Here is a 21,585-nt window from a genome sequence, read left to right as displayed (position 1 = left end):
AACATCCCTTTGGATCTCCAAGAAACTCACAGGTAAGCCGACCGACGAGAACAATAGGCCTACACGGAAATGCCGGCCCCAGGCCACAAACCGGCTGGGATATCCCAGATCGTCTGAGTCGCTAGCCCCTAAGTACCGAAAGGGTTTACCACGGGACTTACACGTAACAATATGTTCATCTTTTTCCTCTGTTGTCAGAGATGGTAGAAGGGTGTCTTCAACAGAGAAGGGATCTCTGATTCAGAATTTTGATTTTAGAATCTGATATCAGGTTCTCACAATGTTCAATTATATCATTCAACATTTCACGATGTACTATTTTATTTTCAGTCATGAAACTGTGCAAGATGGAAATGATAACACTGTTCCACTTTTCAATTCCTTCATGACAAAATGAATTTTCTTTCTGAAGGCCTTTGTTATGTCATGTACTGGGAAAGGTGTGATATGGAGGCCTTGAAAACTCTTATTCAGCCCATGCCAAATATGCCAGCCAGAAAAGTCATAGTTCATCAAGGAAACAGTCCTTTTAAATCTGAAGAACTGTAAAAGAGAAACATTTTCACTTCTGAACGAAGTTTAAAGAGACGACTTAAACATTTCCCCGCCAAAGCCATTGCACTTCAGTATGAAATCTCTTTACATAAAACAGAAAATGGTCTTGAATTAGTTGCTATTGATTCTCTTAAGTTAACAAGTTTAACTTCTTCATTTAGTACTGTCTTCAAATTGATGTTCATTTTCTTCATGGCTAGAACCTCACTATGAATGCTACAGTGAACAAATGTCACATTAGGGGGCAACTTCTTTAATTTTTGCAAAGAACCCGGCCTGTTTGCTCATCATTGGAGCAGATCCTGATATATTTTTTCCAGTCTTTTTCATTCTTCCTCATAAACTGATGGAGCTTTTCTAAATATATGATGACAAGTAGTTCAGCCTGGTGATGTTTCACAATACAACAATTCCTTATTGAGCCCCCGTCTATATATCTTACTAACTTGAAAAGCTGAACCGTGTATTATCTATCTATCTATCTATCTATCTATCTATCTATCTATCTATCTATCTATCTATCTATCTATCTATCTATCTATCTATCTATCTCTCACTAGCTGTGGCTAATCCCCTGTCTCCTTAAAGTGAAGAGTGTGTCTTGCCTCCGTCGACATTCCAGTGTCAACATTTGTAATTTCCTCATTTGCTGGAGTTAGCTGCGTGCTCCAGTCTGTTTAGACGCTGTGTTGGCTCTCTGCTGCTTCATTCCGAGAATCACCCGCCAAATTCTAATTTTGTAACTCAGCATTAAGAGCACTTGACGCACAACGTTGTTACTCTCCCTGACACAGTGTAACATGGAGTCATAAAAAAAGATGCGCTCTGGATATACAGACACGTTTGCTGTCGTTTGTCCTTGAACAGCGATCAAAGTCCGCTCGTACCTTAGTTTTTTGGCAGCTAGTCTTGCCGGCGTGCCACATTGTATATATAGACCTGCCCCTAGGGTGTGAGTAGTACACTGGGCTGCTCATTGGCAAGGCACGTTTTAAAGAAAATACTCCATGGATCGGAGGTATAACACGACTTCTTTCACTTTCTCCTCTTTGTCGATATTTTCTTAAGATTCTTACTACAGAGGAATTTATTTAATTCATCTTACAGACTTATATAAAAATAGAGTACTATCCAAAAATTTAAATAAACCACGCCATTTCAACTGTTTTCTTCCCTGGTCTAACCTTTGCCCTGTATTCCCAACCCCCTGCGTGTAGGGGCGGTAGAATAACACCCACGGCATCTCATGCCTGTCGACCACGGGGCCCTTAGATGAGTCCTGGCATTGCTTCCACTTACATGTGCCAGGCTCCTCACTTTCATTTATCCTATCCGACCTCCCTTGGTCAACTGTTGTTCTTTTTAGGACTACGGGTATTACGTATGAAGGTCTAGGGCGTCTTCCATATTCATCTCCTTCGTCGCCCTTCTCTTTCTTTGGCCGAAACCTTCAATTTTCGAAGTGTTGGATCCCTTCCATTGTTTCTATCTGATTAATCCGACTCGTTGGCTGAACGGTCAGCGTACTGGCCTTCGGTTCAGAGGGTCCCGGGTTCGATTCCCGGCCGGGTCGGTGATTTTAACCTTAATTGGTTAATTCCAATGGCACGGGGGTTGGGTGTATGTGTTGTCTTCATCATCATTTCATCCTCATCACGACGCGCAGGTCGCCTACGGGAGTCAAATAGAAAGACCTGTACCTGGCGAGCCGAACACGTCCTGGGATATCCCGGCACTAAAAGCCATACGACATTTCATTTTTCATCTGATTAATATTGTGTATAGGATGGTTGCCCAGTAGTACTTCCTCTTAAAACAATAACTACCACCACCCTGTTTTCCCGCATTCGTTTTCGTTTTTAAAATAATTTAAGGCGAATTGAGGAGGATAATGGACTCGGTCATGGACGGTAACAGAAGTAGAGGGAGACAAAGACGACAATGGTTAGATTCAGTTTATATGATTTAAAGACAAGTGGTGAAATGAAATGTCGTATGGCTTTTAGTGCCGGGATATCCCAGGACGGGTTCGGCTCGCCACGTGCAGGTCTTTCTATTTGGCTCCCGTAGGCGACCTGCGCGTCGTGATGAGGATGAAATGATGTTGAAGACAACACATACACCCAGCCCCCGTGGCATTGGAATTAACCAATTAAGGTTAGAATCCCCGACCCGGCCGGGAATCGAACCTGGGACCCACTGAACCGAAGGCCAGTACGCTGACCGTTCAGCCAACGAGTCGGACAAGACAAGTGGTATGGAACTAGGAAGGGGGTAGGAGTGGGAAGGAAGCTATTGGTTTTACGTCGCACCGACACAGATTCTGGTCTCGCTTTATTTGCAAATAGACAGACTAACAAATGCAAGTGACGTGATGGAGAATGCACGTCACTTTGTGTATAAGTGATTGTCAGCCTTATTTTTTTACATTTCTACAACTGGCTTTACATCGCATCGCCACAGAGGTTTTATGACGACGATGGGATAGGAAAGGGCTACGAGTAGGAAGGAAGCGACCGTGGCCTTAAGGTACAGCCCCAGCATTTGCCTGGTGTGAAAATGGGAAACCACGGAAAGCCATCTTCAGGGCTGCCGACAGTGGGGTTCGAACCCACTATCTTCCGGTTGCAAGCTCACAGCTGTGCGTCTCTAACCGCACGGCCAACTCGCTCGGTCACAGCAGAAATGAAATCGAACTAAACATATTATTTATTTCAAGTTAACCCTCTACTGTATGAATTATTTTTCGTTTTCGTTTGGTGTTAATTTCAAGCTTTCAGTAGAAACCTTAATTGTATTATTGTAATTCCTTACCTGGCATACATATCTCAATAACAGTAATTGATTACAGTGATATTTTAGATTAATACTGTAAAAATAAAAAATTGTATGTGTTGAAGTGTAAGAGAGGGCCAAGAGCCCTAACTTCGCCACTTAATAAAGACACAAATAAATAAATGTTCAACATACGTTCAGTGTTTTAGATATACCAACAATTCTTAACTAGGCTAACCCAAGAGTGGTTGCGTGTAAAGCTTGTTTCTTACAACTTGAAAACTACCGGAGATATTTCAACCAAACTTCATATTTAGCATCCACCTATCCAAAGACTTTTTAGGTACATACCATATCAAATTCCCGGAATGGACTGGTGGTTTACAGGGAACCGAAACTGATTTTACTCTCCCACAATGTATACAAGACCAACCGGACTGGAAATCGACCAACTTTGATGGAAATCCATTTTTAAACTTTTTCTACTGTGTACTGTCTCGATAGGAGGATTAATAAGGGAGATATTGTTAACGGACCGTTCTTCGGTACATGTCCCACAGAAGTTAACTCAAAAGCGGGTGCGTGTTTAGCATATTTCTTATAACTGGAAAACTACTGGAGATATTTCAACCAAACTTCATATTTAGCTTCCACCTGTCCATACTATGTCAAATTCTCGGAATGGACTGGGGGTTTATAGGGAACCGGAATAGTGATTTTACTCTCCCACAATATATAGAAGACCAACCTGACTGGTAATCGACCAACCTTGATGGAAATACACTTCAAAACATTTTTTCGATAGGAGGATTAATAAGAGATATAATCATGAACGGTCGGTTTTACAGACGAATTACAACGGACGTAGCTTAAAAGGTGTCTACGTGGAACAGATTCCTTATCTATATAATAAAATCGTAACGACCGTGTGTCTGTACAATGACTATTTTGGCGACTTTGTCATTCAGTTATCCGTTTCAGGCGTAATAATGAACATCTGAATATTTGGCAAATTTGGCAGCTTAGGTGTCATAAAGTCCTCATTTTTACCCCCGCACCCGCCACCAAAGGGAGAGTGCGGCACAATATGCCAGACCGGCAAGAATTTTGAAATTTGGCAAAATTATATGTCTTAGCCTGTAACCGATTTCACATTTTACCCACGAAATATATCGAAATATTGATCCAATTTTAATGTCGGTGCAGGCCTTCGTTTCGAGGTATTTCGTGGCTAAGCGGTCAGTCGATTCACAAAACGGATGGCACAATCTCGGTTGAATTTGGAATGAACTACAACTTTGGTCCTATGGCGTATTGTAGTATCTCTATTCCTTATACGTCAGATTTGTCTCATTTCTCGATTGTTCGTACATTTTGCACTTTGTACACGTAGGCTATAATTCATAGTTTGAATAACTTATACGAAAGATAGAGTCATCTAATGCTACACAAACATTGGTCGACCCAGTATCCATAGGTGAGCCAAATTATTTGTTTGCAGCTGTCACATTTAGTATCCAAAAGTACCTAATGCACTGTGAGAAAATCTTACCCAAATGTATCCTATTCACAGTTCCTAACTCGATCTTACCCATAAATAGATGCGACAGGAGAAAATATCATATGACCAACCATTTAGACCGCTAAATGAGGCTTCTTAAGGTACAATCCGTCTGTCGATATGACGTATCGTTTAGCAACAGTTAATCTGTAAATGAAGCTTTACAACATTGTAAACATGCATATACTTCGTATGTCGATCTATATATATATATTCATTGAAGTCGATTTGTAGCGATGTTGAAAGGGTGTGTCTGACATTATAATTAATATTTTACAAAAATGATAGTGACTCTCAGCTGTAGGACGTCTGCTATTGTAATCATCACTCTCCACATTGACTGGCAGTAGGAATGGGATCCTTCTCCAGCGCCTGTGTAACTGTCATTAGTAAGGAGGGACTACCATTGTAATGAACAATTCCTTTCTCCATTTGACTGGCAGAAGTCAAGGGAGCATGTAATTTTGTTGAAAACTCCCCTAACCGATTGTGTTTAGGAATAGGCAAGTGTGCCCGCCAATATAAACAAATTTACCCATCTAAAATGTGACTGGCATTAGGTATCGTGGCCTGCTATTAAAATGGAAACTCACCAACTCGGTGTGACTAACATTAAGAAAATGGCCTGCCATTATAATGATAACAGCAGAAATAAATTTTGACTGGCAGTAGGGAATGTGCCTGCCATTATAGTAAAAACTCATCAATCATAATCTGTCTGAAAGTAGGAAAGGGGCATGCCATAGTAACGAAAACTCCCCAAATCGATTGTGACTGCGCAGAAGGTAATGGGGCCTGCCATTATAACGAAAACGTCCCTACTCGATTATGAATGGCACCAGGCAAGTCAGCCTGCCGTTATCATCACAACTCGCAACTCGCACTTTACATTGGAAACAACGTATGGGAACTTCCCCCTGCTGTTTCTGGTTAGCGCTAAGAGACGTGCAATTTTTAAAAATCGTATTCACTGCATGAACAGTAATTTACTTCGATATCCATACACAATGAAGAAGTACCGTAGCGAAGCACGAGTAAATTTGCTAGTTAATAAAATAATATAGGAGTTTTCTCCAGCAAATGTTGTAAATTATTTTTGTTTCTGATTTCTAGTGTGTCCGTCAGGCTCATTACACCCGCCTGCGTGGAAATGGAATTCCAATTTGACATAATGTTGTACGAATTGTCTTGGTGTATATATTTGGGGATTACGGGAAAACCCTTCGCAGTTAGATAACGATGAAGGTGGTACGAAATATCCTCAAAAATGAAGTGGTACGGAATGTCCGTGGTGTGAAATTTCCGGACACCGTGACAAATAGTTCATATTCTTATCTGTCAATAATTCTAAGAAAGTGATCTCTACAAATTTTCATGAGAATTTGCAGAAATGTCTTGTCAGTAAGTTGTTCTCCACGTTCTGAGAAACACTTCACTGTCGACCTCTCAAACTGTCAGAAGATCTTTCGCCACTTCTGAGACACGGGCTCAAAATTCGTTCCTACCGGGCGAGTTAGCCGTGCGCGTAGAGGCGCGCAGCTGTGAGCTTGCATCCGGGAGATAGTAGGTTCGAATCCCACTATCGGCAGCCCTGAAGATGGTTTTCCGTGGTTTCCCATTTTCACACCAGGCAAATGCTGGGGCTGTACCTTAATTAAGGCCACGGTCGCTTCCTTCCAACTCCCAGGCCTTTCCTATCCCATCGTCGCCATAAGACCTATCTGTGTCGGTGCGACGTAAAGCCCCTAGCAAAAAAAAAAATCGTTCCGATTTCAAATGCTGCAATTGGATTTACAGTATATGGCGTAATAAACTGATAAATCTCTCATTTCCCTTCTTTATTAGTTTCCCTATGGAGTGCAGTGCATACTTGAAATGTCACGCACTCACTCTTTGGCTTGACGGCTGTCTGAGAGCCTTGGCCACTTAACATGTTACTTACTCGTGTCTTGGCTACTGCTGCTCTTCCTCATATTTTCAATTTCAAATGTTTCAAGTCCCGTTCCAAATCTTCCAACCATCTCAGTTATTCACCCTATCCTTCTCCTTCGTCCAGATTTGTGACCTAACAATCTTTTTGAAGTACATGTTTATAGTTTCGAAACCGCGGGGTACACTGTGATTGCCGCTTGGATTCCGGATCCGACTGGTAGCACCAGGTCTCGTTCCCCGTGACGATGGTTCACGAAAAGATAGATTCTGGTCATACATGCTTATGAAATCTCAGCAGTTTCCATCCGACATAAAAAAAGTCGCCTGCAAACAGTGGCGGCGATTAGCCTCTCCGGAGGCCACATCTAATCAATCAATCAATCAATCAATCAATCAATCAATCAATCAATCAATCAATCAATCAATCAATCAATCGAGTATCACGTGTATTTGTCTTAGGATGCAGCTTTTCGTATGATACAGTACCTTAATTATCTTACCCGCTGTGGATGGGGGCGGTAGAATAAAACCCACAGTATCCTCTGTCTATCGTAAGAAGCGACTGAAAGGGGCCCCAGGGACTCTTAAATTGGAAGTGTGGGTTGGTGACCAAGGGGCCCTTAGCTGAATTCTGGCATTACATCCACTTACTTGTGCCAGGCTCCTCACTTTCATCTATCTTATCCAACCTCTCTTGATCAACTTTTTTTTTTTTCCGAACTGGACAGTATTAGGTGTCGAGGCCTAGGGAGTCTTTCATTTTCACACCGTTCGTGTCCCTTGTCTTTCTTTGGCCGATTCATTCGGTTTCCGAAGTGTCGGAACGTTAATTCTTTTCTCTCTCTGATTAGCGTTAAAGGCCTAGGAATGGGAAGGAAGTGGCTGTGGCCTTAATTGAGGTACAGCCCCAGCATTTGCCTGGTGTGAAAATAGGAAACCACGGAAAACCATCTTCAAGGCTGCGGACAGTGGGATTCGAACCCACTGTCTCCCGGATGCGAGTTCACAGTTGCGCGCCCCTAACCGCACAGCCAACTAGCCCGGTACACATTCTTCTTCTTCTTATTATTATTATTATTATTATTATTTAGTAATTTCACACATTCCATCATCAAACTACCTCTTTCTGTTCTCCAAAAGTTCTTCATGACTTCGTCTTGGAGTATTAACATTACAGTCCTTGAGGAAAATGAAAATTCTGACCTATCCCTGTGACAATTCCAAGAGTTTCAGTTCGCACTATTTGTTGCATCTTTAATTAATAATCTTATTTACTTCATCGAACAATAAGTCTACATTGGTCCTTAAATTAATTTTTGAATTGGTGTTATTGACTGAAGTCTTCATCTATGGCCACAATAAACTGTTGTTGAGCAATGATAATACAACTGAATTCTACGCTGAGAAAAACTGTTTTCTAGTCGAAGTTCCGTAAATTAAAGACTGGCACTGTAGAACGAAGTCCATAAACATTTCATTGAGAAATACTCTGTTTACAAATTGCTTAAAAAATATAAGTGCAAGTTTTTTAGGCACAGTGTTTTACAAGGAAAATCTTGGGCGCACGACGAATATTTTCATCTGTACCGTGACTTGTAAAATCGTTTAACGGTTTATGCGTAACTGTTCGTAAGTATTCTCCTGTACCTATTCTCCACCGCAGACCTATAAGTACGTCTCGAAATGTTAGCCATTTGAAATCAGATTAATCGTTTAGAGAAACTTGCAAGCGCGGAACTTAATTTCAATAACTCTGTTGTAATACGTCCGCGCTGCACAATATCGCTCCTTGTTTACTGACAAACGAGCTGGGTGGTCTAAGAGATTAGTTATTGCTGTTTTCACAGGTTTAATGCTCCCAGAAATATCAACAAGCTGTAACCATAACGCAGCAATAATATTTCATAGCATGGTTGAAGGAATACCTGAAATAACTTGAAGGTCACTGGGTACCCTTTCTGATGTATACAACATCAAGTCTCGCTGGAGCGCAAAGATTAACAGTCGGACTTCCATTGCTGCATCCCTTAAACGTTATAATGCACATATAATAGGCGAGACAGATCAGGGCCGTAATGAATAAGATAGGGCCAGCCTACAGAAAATATAGTTGGGCACCCTCAATGAAATTGTACAAAACCTATCAATAATACGTATAAATACAACGGCAGCAAATACAAATAAAACTGCAATACAAACTATATCCCTTAAGCCCCCTCAAAGAAATGGTGCAAAACCTATCTATAACGCGTATAAATACAATGGTAGCAAATACAAATAAAACTTTAACGTAAACTATATCCCTTAAATACAGTAGGCCTACATGACTAACTATAAGATTTGTAGGGATTGAAGTACATCAACTTCTATATTTTGCCTTTATATTTTTTTAAACTTGACTATACTCACATCGGAGCCTCCGTGGTTTAGGCGGCAGCGCGCCGGCCTCTCATCGCTGGGTTCCATGGTTTAAATTCCAGTCACTCCATGTGAGATTTGTGCTGGACGAAGCGGATGCGGAACAGGTTTTTCTCCGGGTACTCCGGTTTTCCCTGTCATCTTCCATTCCAGCAACACTCTACAATGTCATTCCATTTCATCTGTCAGTCATTAATCATTGCCTCAGAGGAGTGCCACAGGTTTCGGCAGCCAGCACAATCCCTATCCTCGCCGCTAGATGGGGGCTTCATTAATTCCATTCCTGGAAACAGGCTGTGGATTTTCATTTTCACTATGCTCACATAAAAATTCTAATGAAGCTGGATCATGAGGCGAGCTTTCTGGGATGTAAAAGTATTGATGACTTCACTGGCATCAGTGGCTGATTGTAGTGAGTCTGTCTTGGGTCATATCATTTCATGGTTAGTTCTTTATAAGTCCTAGTTCGAAAAATAATTATGTGGAAGGGTCAGTAACAGGACGAGTTAGAAAAGTAGTAAAACGCTGTGCGTAAGTCTGGGGAACTTGCAGGTATGATAAAGTTATAGCTTTGTTAAGTCACTTAGAGACTTAGAGAGGTTGTCATGATAATTGTTCTTTTTCAGTGCATTTTGTGAGATGGTGGTGGTGGTGGTGATTATTGTTTTAAGAGGAAGTACAACTAGGCAACCATCCTCTATATAACACTAATCAGAGAGAAAAATGGAAGGGATCCGACACTTCGAAAAATGAAGGTATCAGCCAAAAATAAAAGAGCCATGAAGGGCGTGAAAATGAAAGACTCCCTTGGCCTCGAGTGCTCTAAATCATCAGGGTCGGAAATGAACAAGAGTCGACCAAGGGAGGTCAAATAGGATAGGTTAAATTGGAGGCTGGCACAAGTAAGTGGAAGCAATGCCAGGACTCAGCTGAGGGCCTCATAGTCGCCAACCCACGCTCCAAAGTTCAGAGCCCCTTGGGCCCCTATTAGTCGCCTCTTACGACAGGCAGGGATTCCGTAGGTGTTATTCTACCACCCACATTCACAGGGGGTAATTTTGTGAGAAAGTGTGTCACACTTGTTACGAGAGCTGGCTGCGCTAGACTTAACACAACAACAACAAAATGATGATGATGATGATAATAATAATAATAATAATAATAATAATAATAATAATAATTGCAGCTAGATGGATTTACCTGATATCTACCTACGAAAACAATGTATATTTTAATCCATTCTCAAAAGCATCGTTATGGTATCTTTCCCGCTCAGATTGGCATTTGGGTAAATGTATTTATTTATTTATTTATTTATTTATTTATTTATTTATTTATTTATTTATTTATTTATTTATTTATTTATTTATTTATTTTTCTGGGGATGCCTGCGGGCCCCTTAAGCTCCGGGTCCGCCTGCATTGCAGGCCCTAACCTTACGCCACTGAGACAGATATTTTCTAAGACCAGCGGTTCATGTTTCCCTTCCCCTCAATTAAAACTTCGTGAACGTTCTTCAGCTTCCTGTTGTTTTATGTTTGGGTCGTCAGTCCATATACATTAGGGCCTACATTTTCATTTCTACATAACTTCTGCATCTATTCTAATATGTTTGTCACATTCATGCCTTCCTGCACCCCTACTGTTCTTATCAATAAAGCTTGGGCTCTTATGTAATTACATATTACATTTCTTTTCTTGTAGACAACTGAGAATGAAAAATGTCGGCGAATTGTGGTTCTGATATAGTTATACTTGTGTTTCTTCTTCTTATGCTTATTTTTCGTGAATGGATCAGAAAACGTCTTCCTCGTGAACAGTCGAGATTTTCTCCTGAAGACGCGGAGCAAAGTTCTCTACGAAACGTAAATAATTTCATCCTGTTTTCTTGACACGGCATAAGCCCAAAAATCCTACATCACGTTTAGAAACCGGGCGAGTTGGCCGTGCGGTTAGGGGCGCGCAGCTATGAGCTTGCATCCGGGAGATAGTGGGTTCGAAACCCATGTCGGCAGCCCTGAAGATGGTTTTCCGTTGTTTCCCATTTTCACACCAGGCAAATGTTGGGGATGTACCTTAATTAAGGCCACGGCCGCTTCCTTCCCAGTCCTAGCCCTTTCCTATCCCATCGTCGCCATAAGACCTATCTGTATCGGTACGACGTAAAGCAAGTAGCATGTTTAGAAATCTAGATTATTCGAGCTCTCTCTCTCTCTCTCTCTCTCTCTTTGTAAGATCATTCGTGGAGAACAAGAAAAGCCTCTGGAAGATATTTCACCCAGATAGTTTTATATCTTAAAGTATGCACCGGTGACTTCCTGGGATGTTGAATGGTCCTTCTCAGCCTACAAGATAATTTTATCGGATCAGCGCCAAAATATCGCAATGCAAAGCAAGGAGAAGTACTTTGTGACATTGCGCATCGCGATAAAAATGTTACCGTACTATTTGTATTACTTAATAGCGGTTTGAAGGTAGATTATATGTTTATTTAGTAACATTTATTTGCTTCATTTTCAGGGCATGAGGGCAACAGGAAATTAGCTACACAATACATTGTGTAATACACTCCGCGATTTACAGTACATAACATTATTTTTAAATATTTGAAGTATTTTGTTTATGCCTTCAATTTGATTATTTAATAATGCCAACATTAGAAAACCGTAGACTATATACATTATCTAAAGCAACAACGATGACTTTGTCATAAAATATGGAGGTATTTAACCCTGGACAGGTGGCGCTCGTTGGTGCTTCGTGAGAGGTGGCGTGGGGTAGTTTCTGACCACTATGAACTAGCTTTAATAACAAAATTTTAATTTGTATTAATCATATATTGATGTATTAGGTTTATTAACTCAATAGCATAATATTTTTATCTAAAATAAATGTATATATACAATACTAATTAGCTTTACATCATATAAAAGTAAAAACTTGTCATGCTTAGGAATAATTTTTATTAAACACACTATCTTGCATCATTCAGCTGACAGGCTTAGATCCTGCTCACTACGTAATGCTATTCCTGCAGTATATCTCTGGATGGTGGGCCAGGGGTTCTTCCAAAATAATTACGCCATTGGAAATAACTATCCCCTTCATCATCATCATCATCATCATCATCTGTTTACCCTCCAGGTTCGGTTTTTCCCTCGGACTTAGCGAGGGATCCCACCTCTACCGCCTCAAGGGCAGTGTCCTGGAGCTTCAGACTCTTGGTCGGGGGATACAACTGGGGAGTATGACCAGTACCTCGCCCAGGCGGTCTCACCTGCTATGCTGAACAGGGGCCTTGGTGGGGATGGGAAGATTGGAAGGGATAGGCAAGGAAGAGGGAAGGAAGCGGCCGTGGCCTTAAGTTAGGTACCATCCCGGCATTCGCCTGGAGGAGAAGTGGGAAACCACGGAAAACCACTTCCAGGATGGCTGAGGTGGGAATCGAACCCACCTCTACTCAGTTGACCTCCCGAGGCTGAGTGGACCCCGTTCCAGCCCTCATACCACTTTTCAAATTTCGTGGCAGAGCCGGGAATCGAACCCGGGCCTCCGGGGGTGGCAGCTAATCACGCTAACCACTACACCACAGAGGCGAACTATCCCCTTCATAACAATCCATATCTTGACAAATATGCGAATAAAATTTCCCCTGACTCTTTCAATTTGCAGGTTGGTACAGTTTACAATGAGTTACAACATATTATCATTCGTGAAAAGAATGCTCGAAGCTTCTTCAGGCAATGATGCACTTTTTGCTACGAGTTTCACTCACGGCAAATGAATGACAATGTTGTGGGTCTAGTACGTGAGATTTTAGCAGGAGAAATTTTGTCCAATTTGTAACATCATCCTTTCCTGTTGTGGTCCAAAACCTAAATCATCATCACCAATATTTAATTCTTCATTAGCGCTCTGTCGCGTATCACTGTTACAGTCTACTACTTCTAGTAGATTTATCCTTACTCTCACAAAGAGCCTCCGTGGCTCAGGCAGCGGCGCGCCGGCCTCTCACCGCTGGGTTCTGTGGTTCAAATCCCGGACACTCCATGTGAGATTTGTGTTGGACAAAGTGGAGGCGGGACAGGTTTTTCTCCGGGTACTCCGGTTTTCCCTGTCATCTTTTATTCCAGCAAAACTCTCCATTACCATTTCATTTCATCTGTCATTCATAAATCATTGCCCCGGAGGAGTGTGACAAGCTTCGACAGCCGGCACAATTCCTATCCTCGCCGCTACATAGGCGCGTCATTCATTCCATTCCTGACCGGGTCGAATAACTGGAAACAGGCTGTGGATTTTCATTTTCATTATTTTTTCTCACTAAAACTTCTTCCTCCTCTACAGACTGTAAAGGACATAACACCGTTGCCTCATACACTTGGTCAATCATTTCAGCGATTAGGGATTGACAGAACATTGTTACAAAATAAGTCACTGGTACACTCAACACTGCTACTGGTGAACTTCCGACGAACCAAGGTAGTTAGCCGACGAACGGGACTGGTGGCGCAGGGTCTAACGAGACACTTGATTGCACCGCTAGACAATAATCCCTCTTTCTAAGGAAGAACACCCTTCACTACAGTGCCACTGACCTCAGACAAAAGGCAAGAAATGTGAGGAGAGATATGTGGCAGCCAAGGTCTCTAAGTTTCAAAATAAGCGCAATCGAATACAATTAATTTGTGCCAGTTCACAAACTACAACGCGCCACCATTCCCGGGTTAAAAAAAAATTGTCGCATGATAATAAGTCATAATAAAAGGAATGTATGAACCTTTTTGTAAATTTAGTGCATTAATAGTATTATATATTTTATAAATATTACATATTTCCCTGATATTTAGGCCTACTACATTTTTATGTACATATTCTACACTTTGATATTTAAAAAATTCCGGGCCCCAATTATCAATATAAACCCTCATAGCACTACAGCCCTTGAAGGGCCTTGGCCTACCAAACGACCGCTGCTCAGCTCGGAGACCTGCAGATTGCGAGGTGTCGTGTGGTCAACACGACGAATCCTCTCGGCCGTTATTCTTGGCTTTCTAGATCGGGACCGCTATCTCACCGTCAGATAGCTCCTCAATTCTAATCATGTAGGCTGAGTGGACCTCGAACCAGCCCTCAGGTCCACGTAAAAATCCCTTACCTGTCCGGTAATCCTCCGGGTAAGAGGCAGGCACGCTACTCCTACACCACGGGGCCGGTAATTATCAATGTTGTAGGTATAAATACACATTTCAGTAAGATGTTCCAGTACCTGAGCACTGATATACATTTATGCGCATGTTCAATTTAATTTTATACTAAACGAATGTTATTTATTCGTGTGTGATTCACTTCAACTATTAGAATGACAAAGATAAAGTTAATTAAAGCTGTCTATTGAAGGAAAATTAGTTTACAATTCGGCGAAAATATTTTTTTCAGCAAATGGTCGGATACCTTTCTGAGAACCATCTGAAGTGACATACAGTCGAACCTCGATATCTCGAACCTCCATTCCTCGAATTGTCAGTATCTCGAAGTAACTTCAATTTCCCAGCCGTTTTTCCTATTCTTCGCGTGTATTTATTTCTCTATTTCTCGAAATTCGGTTACACGAATTTCTCGTAACAAACATTTCCTCCCTTCGAAGCAAAAAATATTATCTAACTCGAATTTTTTGAATACTTTTTATTTTCTAGTTGCTTTACGTCGCACCGACACAGACAGGTCTTATGGCGACGATGGGACAGGGAAGGGCTAGGAGTGGGAATGCAGCGGCCGTGGCCTTAATTAAGGTACAGCCCCAGCATTTTGCCAAGTGTGAAAATGGGAAACCACGGAAAACCATTTTCAGGGCTGCCGACAGTGGGGTTCGAACCCACTATCTCCCGAATACTGGATACTGGCCGCACTTAAGCGACTGCAGCTATCGAGCTCGGTTTTTTGGAATACGGCATTTGTCGTTTGTGAGGAACAGTTAACAAGTAATGAAAGGATTACAGTGATGCTGGGAGCTAATATGACGGGAACCCCAAAACTAAAACTTCCAATGATCGGAAAATCGGCGAAGCCTCACTGTTTCTGGGGTTTGAATTAATTACCGGTCACGTACGAAAGCAGCCCCCGAAGTCCCGGATGGCAAGCTCCATTTACGAATCTCGGCTGCGTGGTAGTGACGAGAAGTTTCAGAGTGAAAGGAGGAAAGGCTAATAGTAACAAACAAAAGAGACTAACGGATTTTTTTGCAAAGGTGTTAACAGAGGTACGTTTCTTGTTTCACTAATAATAATAATTTCGTGTGGCTATTTCTAGCCGAGTGCAGCCCTTGTAAGGCAGACCCTCCGGTGAGGGTGGGCGGCATCTGCCATTTGTAGGTAACTGCGTGTTATTGTGGTAGAGGATAGTGTTATGTGTGGTGTGTGAGTTGCAGGGATGTTGGGGACAGCACAAACACCCAGCCCCCGGGCCATTGGAATTAACCAATTAAGGTTAAAATCCCCGACCCGGCCGGGAATCGAACCCGGGACCCTCTGAACCGAAGGCCAGTACGCTGACCATTCAGCCAACGAGTCGGACCTTGTTTCACTACTGTATGTACTGTATCCTGTCTTCTAAAAAGTTACTATAATAAGGGTTATAATTAAAGTGATGCCGTAAAATAAGTTTGTTTTTATATATGTAAATACCGTTAAAAATAATGTATTCAGTATAAGCTCATAGATACAATATGATTCAATTATGTTCTACACGTGCTCTAAAACGGTATTGTCTACATCTCGAAATTCCGATAACTCGAAATAAAATAGCTCCCGTGTTGATTCGAGATATCGAGGTTTCACTGTAGATAAAAATTAAAATGTATTATTCACACTGATCTCTATACATGGATCGCTGATGGCAGCTCTCTGCTGCAGGAGAAAGTACGCCAGTTGAGCGCGCGGTCCGCCATGTTGGTGTATCCATCCTAGAGCTCTCCTTATGGGAAAGCAATGATAATATAATCAATTTTAAATCGCAATTAATGCCGAATTGGAATAATTAAAAGTATAGGTACATGTTCACTCAAATCATAAGGACATTGGGAACACCGACACGTCATTCCGAGGTCAGTAAATCTCCGGGATAGCAATAAAGTGAGTGTATAATAACGGCCGACAAATATTAACTTAGGTGCTGAATACATGCAATTAGCGATCGGTAATACAATACGAGTGAAAAACAGTTTCTGGAAACATTGCTGTAAATTTTATACATGTATGTCACGAAATTATGCATTCTTAAGGGGAGGTATGACTGAATTTTTCGTATTTTGAGCCAAAACCTCGGTTTTTCTTTTTATTCATACAAAAATAGCCATATTCTTCCTCTTTCAGAATGTTTTTAAATTTTAGTAATTCCGGCTTGTTTAAAGCTTGTAGAAGCCATTTAATATGAGCCCGCAGGACATTTAAAAGCCCAGAACCACACCCACTTCTCCTGTAACGACATAATGACATATTCAAGTATTTCGCGGCGTATTTGCCGCAGAAGTACACTTCGGCATCAATACAATTACGTTATGTAAAAAAATAATGTAATTTGAACTGATGGAGAGAATATTGTACCTCTTCCAAATAGTACTCAATTTATATCTGCCACACACGTATATGTTGATAGTTTAAATATATTATGTATTTGTATTGTTTTCATTTAGGAATTCGTATTTGTGTTAATCGTAGTAGTACAAGCATGGCTCCCTTGTTTGTTTATATTTTACTAACATGTAGAAGTAACATGTGGTTTCAATTCAGCGAGTGAAATATCCAAACTAGTGGTTTTTCATTGATGTATTAGATCTTATTTCCTGTGTAAATGTGTGGGGTATTGCAATAACACAGCACAGAACACCCGTGGAACTACAATCAAGAGGCCTGGCGTCAATGAACTAAGCATAAACAAAGCAAGAGCTCTCCTCGTGGTCTACTGCACCATGCGCTCGCTGCCATCTTACTACGCCAGTCGTCTTCTATTCGGCTTACTGCTACCCAAGCTACCAGCCATCCATGTATAGAGATCAGTGATTATTCAACAAACAGATCGCGAGAAACAAATGGTATCCAGAATGTCAGGACATTGCATAATATCCTAATAATGACGACGTACTGAATACGTGGCCAGTTATTTTGCTACCCTGCAGAAGATCTAGACTTTCAAATATTTACATTAAGTCACAAGTTAGGTACCTACAATTTGTGATTATGCAACTTTAAAAAAAGTCATTTTGTGTCTAAGAATCCACTAGCTTTAATTGAAATTGGAAAAATTCCATAACTACATTTTCATTTATGCATGCTTAATAGACGGTTTCATTCGTGTCGGTCGACAATTACAAGAAAAATCAATTTGTGTTATATTTGAATGGTATGAAAATAAATCTTAAACAAAAGTAATGGAATGTTGTCGAAGTCAGGTGATACAAGAAATAATAGATTTGGAAATTAATTCTTGAAATAAGTAAATGAATATTGTAACTTGGATGGTAAAATAGCTAACGATGGCAGAAGTAAGGAGGACATAAAATGCAGACTAGCACAAGCAAGGAAGGCCTTTCTTAAGAAAAGAAATTTTCACATTCATATTAGAATTTGAAAGATGTTTATGAATACTTTCGTCTGGAGCGTGGCATCGTATGGAAGTGAAACATGACGATAACTAGCTCAGAAAGAAAAAGAATAGAAGCTTTTGAAATGTGGTGTTGCAGAAGAATGCTGAAGGTGAGATGGGTAGATCGAATCACGAATGCGGGTTTACTCAATCGAATCGGTGAGAGGAGATCAATTTGGCTAAATTTGACAAGAAGAAGAGATAGAATGATAGGACATATCTTAGGAAACCAAGAATTTGTTCAGTTACTTTTTGAGAGAAGTGTAGGCAATAAACACTGGAGGAGTAGATCAAAGTATGAATATGACAAGCACATTAGAGCAGATGTAGGATGTAATAGTTACGTAGAAATGCAAAGGTTAGCACAGGATAGGGTAGTATGGAGAGCTGCATAAAATCTGTCTATGGTCTGGTGACTCGAACAACAACATTATTATTATTATTATTATGCGACCCCCTCATGGCACTACAGTCCTTGAAGGGCTTTGGCCTACCAAGCGACCGCTGTTCAGCCCGAAGGCCTGCAGATTACGAGGTGTTATGTGGTCAGGACGACGAATCCTCTCGGATTTATTATTGACTTTCTAGACCGGGGCCTCTATCTCACCATCAGATAGCTCCTCAATTCTAATCACGTAGGCTGAGTGGACCTCGAACCAGCCCTCAGGTCCAGGTAAAAATTCCTGACCTGGCCGGGAATCGAACCCGGGGCCTCCGGGTAAGAGGCAGGCACGCTACGCCTACACCACGGGGCTGGCATTATTTTGTGACGGCAGTTATTAATATTAGATTCATTCTGCTGCGAGTTAAAGGTAATGTGGACAATATGGACAATATATATATTTATTTTGAGATATTTTCCATCAATTTTTTTAGTCAGTTTTTGCTCATTTTAAGTCATTTTTGAGAAATTTAGGTTATTTTATAGGTTTTTAATTTGTCAGTTCATCAAAATCCTGGCCCGGATTATCATCACAAGCTCGTTTGGATGCCCAAAAACTAACCATATTTATATGAATTTCAAATATTTACAGAAAGTCGCAAGTTAGGTACAGTTTGTGATTATGCAACCTAAAGAAGCCGCATTGTCTCTACGAATCTACTACCTTTAATTGAAAATTGGAAAAAATACCATACCTACATATTTATTTATGCATGCTTAAAACGACGGTTTCATTCGTGTCGGAAGACAATTACAAGAAAAATAAATTTGTATTATATCTGTCTCAAATGTAAATACTCGTATATATCCCTAGATTCAATATAAAGCCATTAATGCATATCACTCACTGATTACTCAGCAATTGCCGCAATAAATCTGATGATTTATTAAATAGAAATGTAGATGTACATTTTCCTATGTGACATGTTGCGCAATAGAGTCGCTTTGAAGTAGGTTCATGCATAATGCCAGAATATATTATTAAAATGTGACTCACGTGCGATGTACATTATAAGCGAATTCTCTCCGAAAAGTTTCGAGCCAGCTATTTTTGGAGATTAAGACCGGATACATCCATCACAATATTAGGTTATCCTCGCCGAAGACAAGCCATATCGCCATTCTTAAATCAATCATCGTTGGTGGAATAAAAACGTATTGACAAATGAGTTGCCATAGCTCTCAGGAAATAGAGAACCCAGTTGTGCTCGTGGCGTATTTTTGGAAGACTTACCGTGACCTGGTCCGCCGGCTGGTTCTGGTCCGCTAGGGTCAGGTACATCATGTTGATGAGTGGGTACATACTGGAGTTGGCATCCATGGTTCCTCCAAGGGAGGTGATGCTTGGGGCAGCTAAACTCGCGACAGCCATCACAGAGAATCAGAGAACATCGCACACACGACCTCGCCCGTCCAGCTGCCGGCACAAACTGACGACGTCAGCACCGAGCACAAATAGCTCTGTGTGGGGATCCAGCCAGCGCCGCGGCGCGCCAGCCAGGGTTCGACTCCTGCCATGTTTGGAACTTCCTCTCCATCGAAAAGAGTGGAGGGAGAAACAGAACAAGTGCTTTAACATGATTAAAAGCAGTATATTTCATTGTTTGTGCATGGGGGATAAGAGAGGCTACCGGATGTTTACGTTGTTGCTTCAGTTTTTCTGTTCTTACTCGTATTTTAAGATCTAATCCGGATCGTTGACTGAATAGTCAGTGCAGTGGCCTTCGGTGCAGAAAACCCCGAGTTCGATTCCTGGTATGGCCACGATAGGGAATACATCCCTCCACATAGAGTCAGCGACAAGAAGGGCATCCGGCAGGTAAACAGGGCTAGGTCCACATGTGCAACACACATGCATACGCTTATGGTAAAAACGACTGAAGAAGATGTGTCTTCACCCGCACGTTTATATTCAAGTGTCGCATTTTGCCTCACTTTCGGTACGACCTTCTTTAAAAGAACATTTAGGCTATATTTTCTTCACTTTCACTAACAGTTTTGCACATATTCACATTGTTATCTTATTTGAATACACGCGCGCATGGCACTCATCGGGGACAGACTGATGTAAGAACTAAAATGTGAATCATGAACCAAGAAGTCGAGATAACGGTTAATCCCCGAGGGGAATCCCCGCCATGCTGCGTAGTTGCCAGTTGGGAGAAACTAATAACTTTCGTTAGTTTCGACTTTTTGAATACAAAACGGACAATAAAATTAAGTATTGCTTTTTAATTCCAGATTATTAAAAAGATATGTAAATTCCAGCCGGTAATATGGAGAGATGATAAAAAGCGGGTCATGTCTGGCAAATGCCGGATGGATGGTAAACGTATATCTTGTACTTTGGAAGAACGAAAGTTAAAGTAAGGTCTTTTTAAAACCAACTTAATGTCTCCTAACGTGATGTAACCCGTACTTTTACCAAGAAAAGTCACCAAGTTCGTAGTTTATTTGGCCTTTGATATCGTGATCATAGCCACTGGTCCTCTACTTTTACGCGGAATCAGAACCTCAAAGACGGACTTTTTTTCCCAATATTACCAAGTACCGAATACTGGCCTTCGGTTCGGTAAGCTCCGCGCAGCGTTGCCAACTTAGGGATTTACCCCTAAATTTAGGGGGATTTTATCGTCCTAGAGGGAAAATTGCGGGATAGAAGAGTCAGGGGGACTTTTAGGGGGAAATTATTTCTTGAGAAATTTTGAGGGGCTATAGGGGTCCCATAATTATTTATTTCATTGCAATAGCATGCTTAGTTCCGCCAGTGTGTTGGATTTATCTTGATGTTTAAGTCTTAGACACTGCAATTAACGTCATTATGTTCTTTCCTAGAAGGTTTTAACGTACAATCCCTTCACATGCCTTGGGATTCTCTCTTCTCGTCTCTTTTATGGACACAGCAGTCCCCTTATTCTTTATATTTTTTTATTGACTACCAGCAAATAGGTCTATGTATATAAAATCGACTGAATTTTTAAATTATTAATATATGTATATATTAAAACACTGGAGACATGCATATCTCTTGCCTTCTCTCTCTGTCCCTTCTTCTCCTCGGTAACCGCAGCAGCATTTGCTCTTTTTGGTAGATGCTGAGGAGAATCACTCACTTCAGGTCTCGCACATAGTTCGTTGGACTAGTTGTCAACGTTATGCAGGAGGGAAATCCCCGCGGTAGATAAATGTAGCGTCTAATCGCGTAACTTGATGCAGTTTTCACGGTAACTGTGCAGTTCATGCAGTTGTAAGGCCATTTGCG

The 21,585-nt window shown here is 41.1% G+C and overlaps 1 protein-coding gene across 1 annotated transcript in view; it reads right to left on the bottom strand.

The window, feature by feature from the left end:
- The window catches only part of LOC136857175 (uncharacterized), a 334,952-nt gene extending 315,220 nt beyond the window's left edge, over nt 1–19,732 (bottom strand). The window contains exon 1 of the mRNA XM_068224990.1: nt 19,558–19,732. Coding sequence (XP_068081091.1) covers nt 19,558–19,695 — 138 coding nt within the window. The 5' untranslated portion in view covers nt 19,696–19,732. The remainder of the gene's footprint in view (nt 1–19,557) is intronic.
- Between the last annotated feature and the right edge of the window lie 1,853 nt (nt 19,733–21,585).

The sequence above is a fragment of the Anabrus simplex genome, chromosome 1, assembly GCF_040414725.1.
Source record: "Anabrus simplex isolate iqAnaSimp1 chromosome 1, ASM4041472v1, whole genome shotgun sequence".
Classification (NCBI taxonomy): Eukaryota; Metazoa; Arthropoda; class Insecta; order Orthoptera; family Tettigoniidae; genus Anabrus; species Anabrus simplex.
This window is presented reverse-complemented; position numbering and strand designations above follow the sequence as displayed.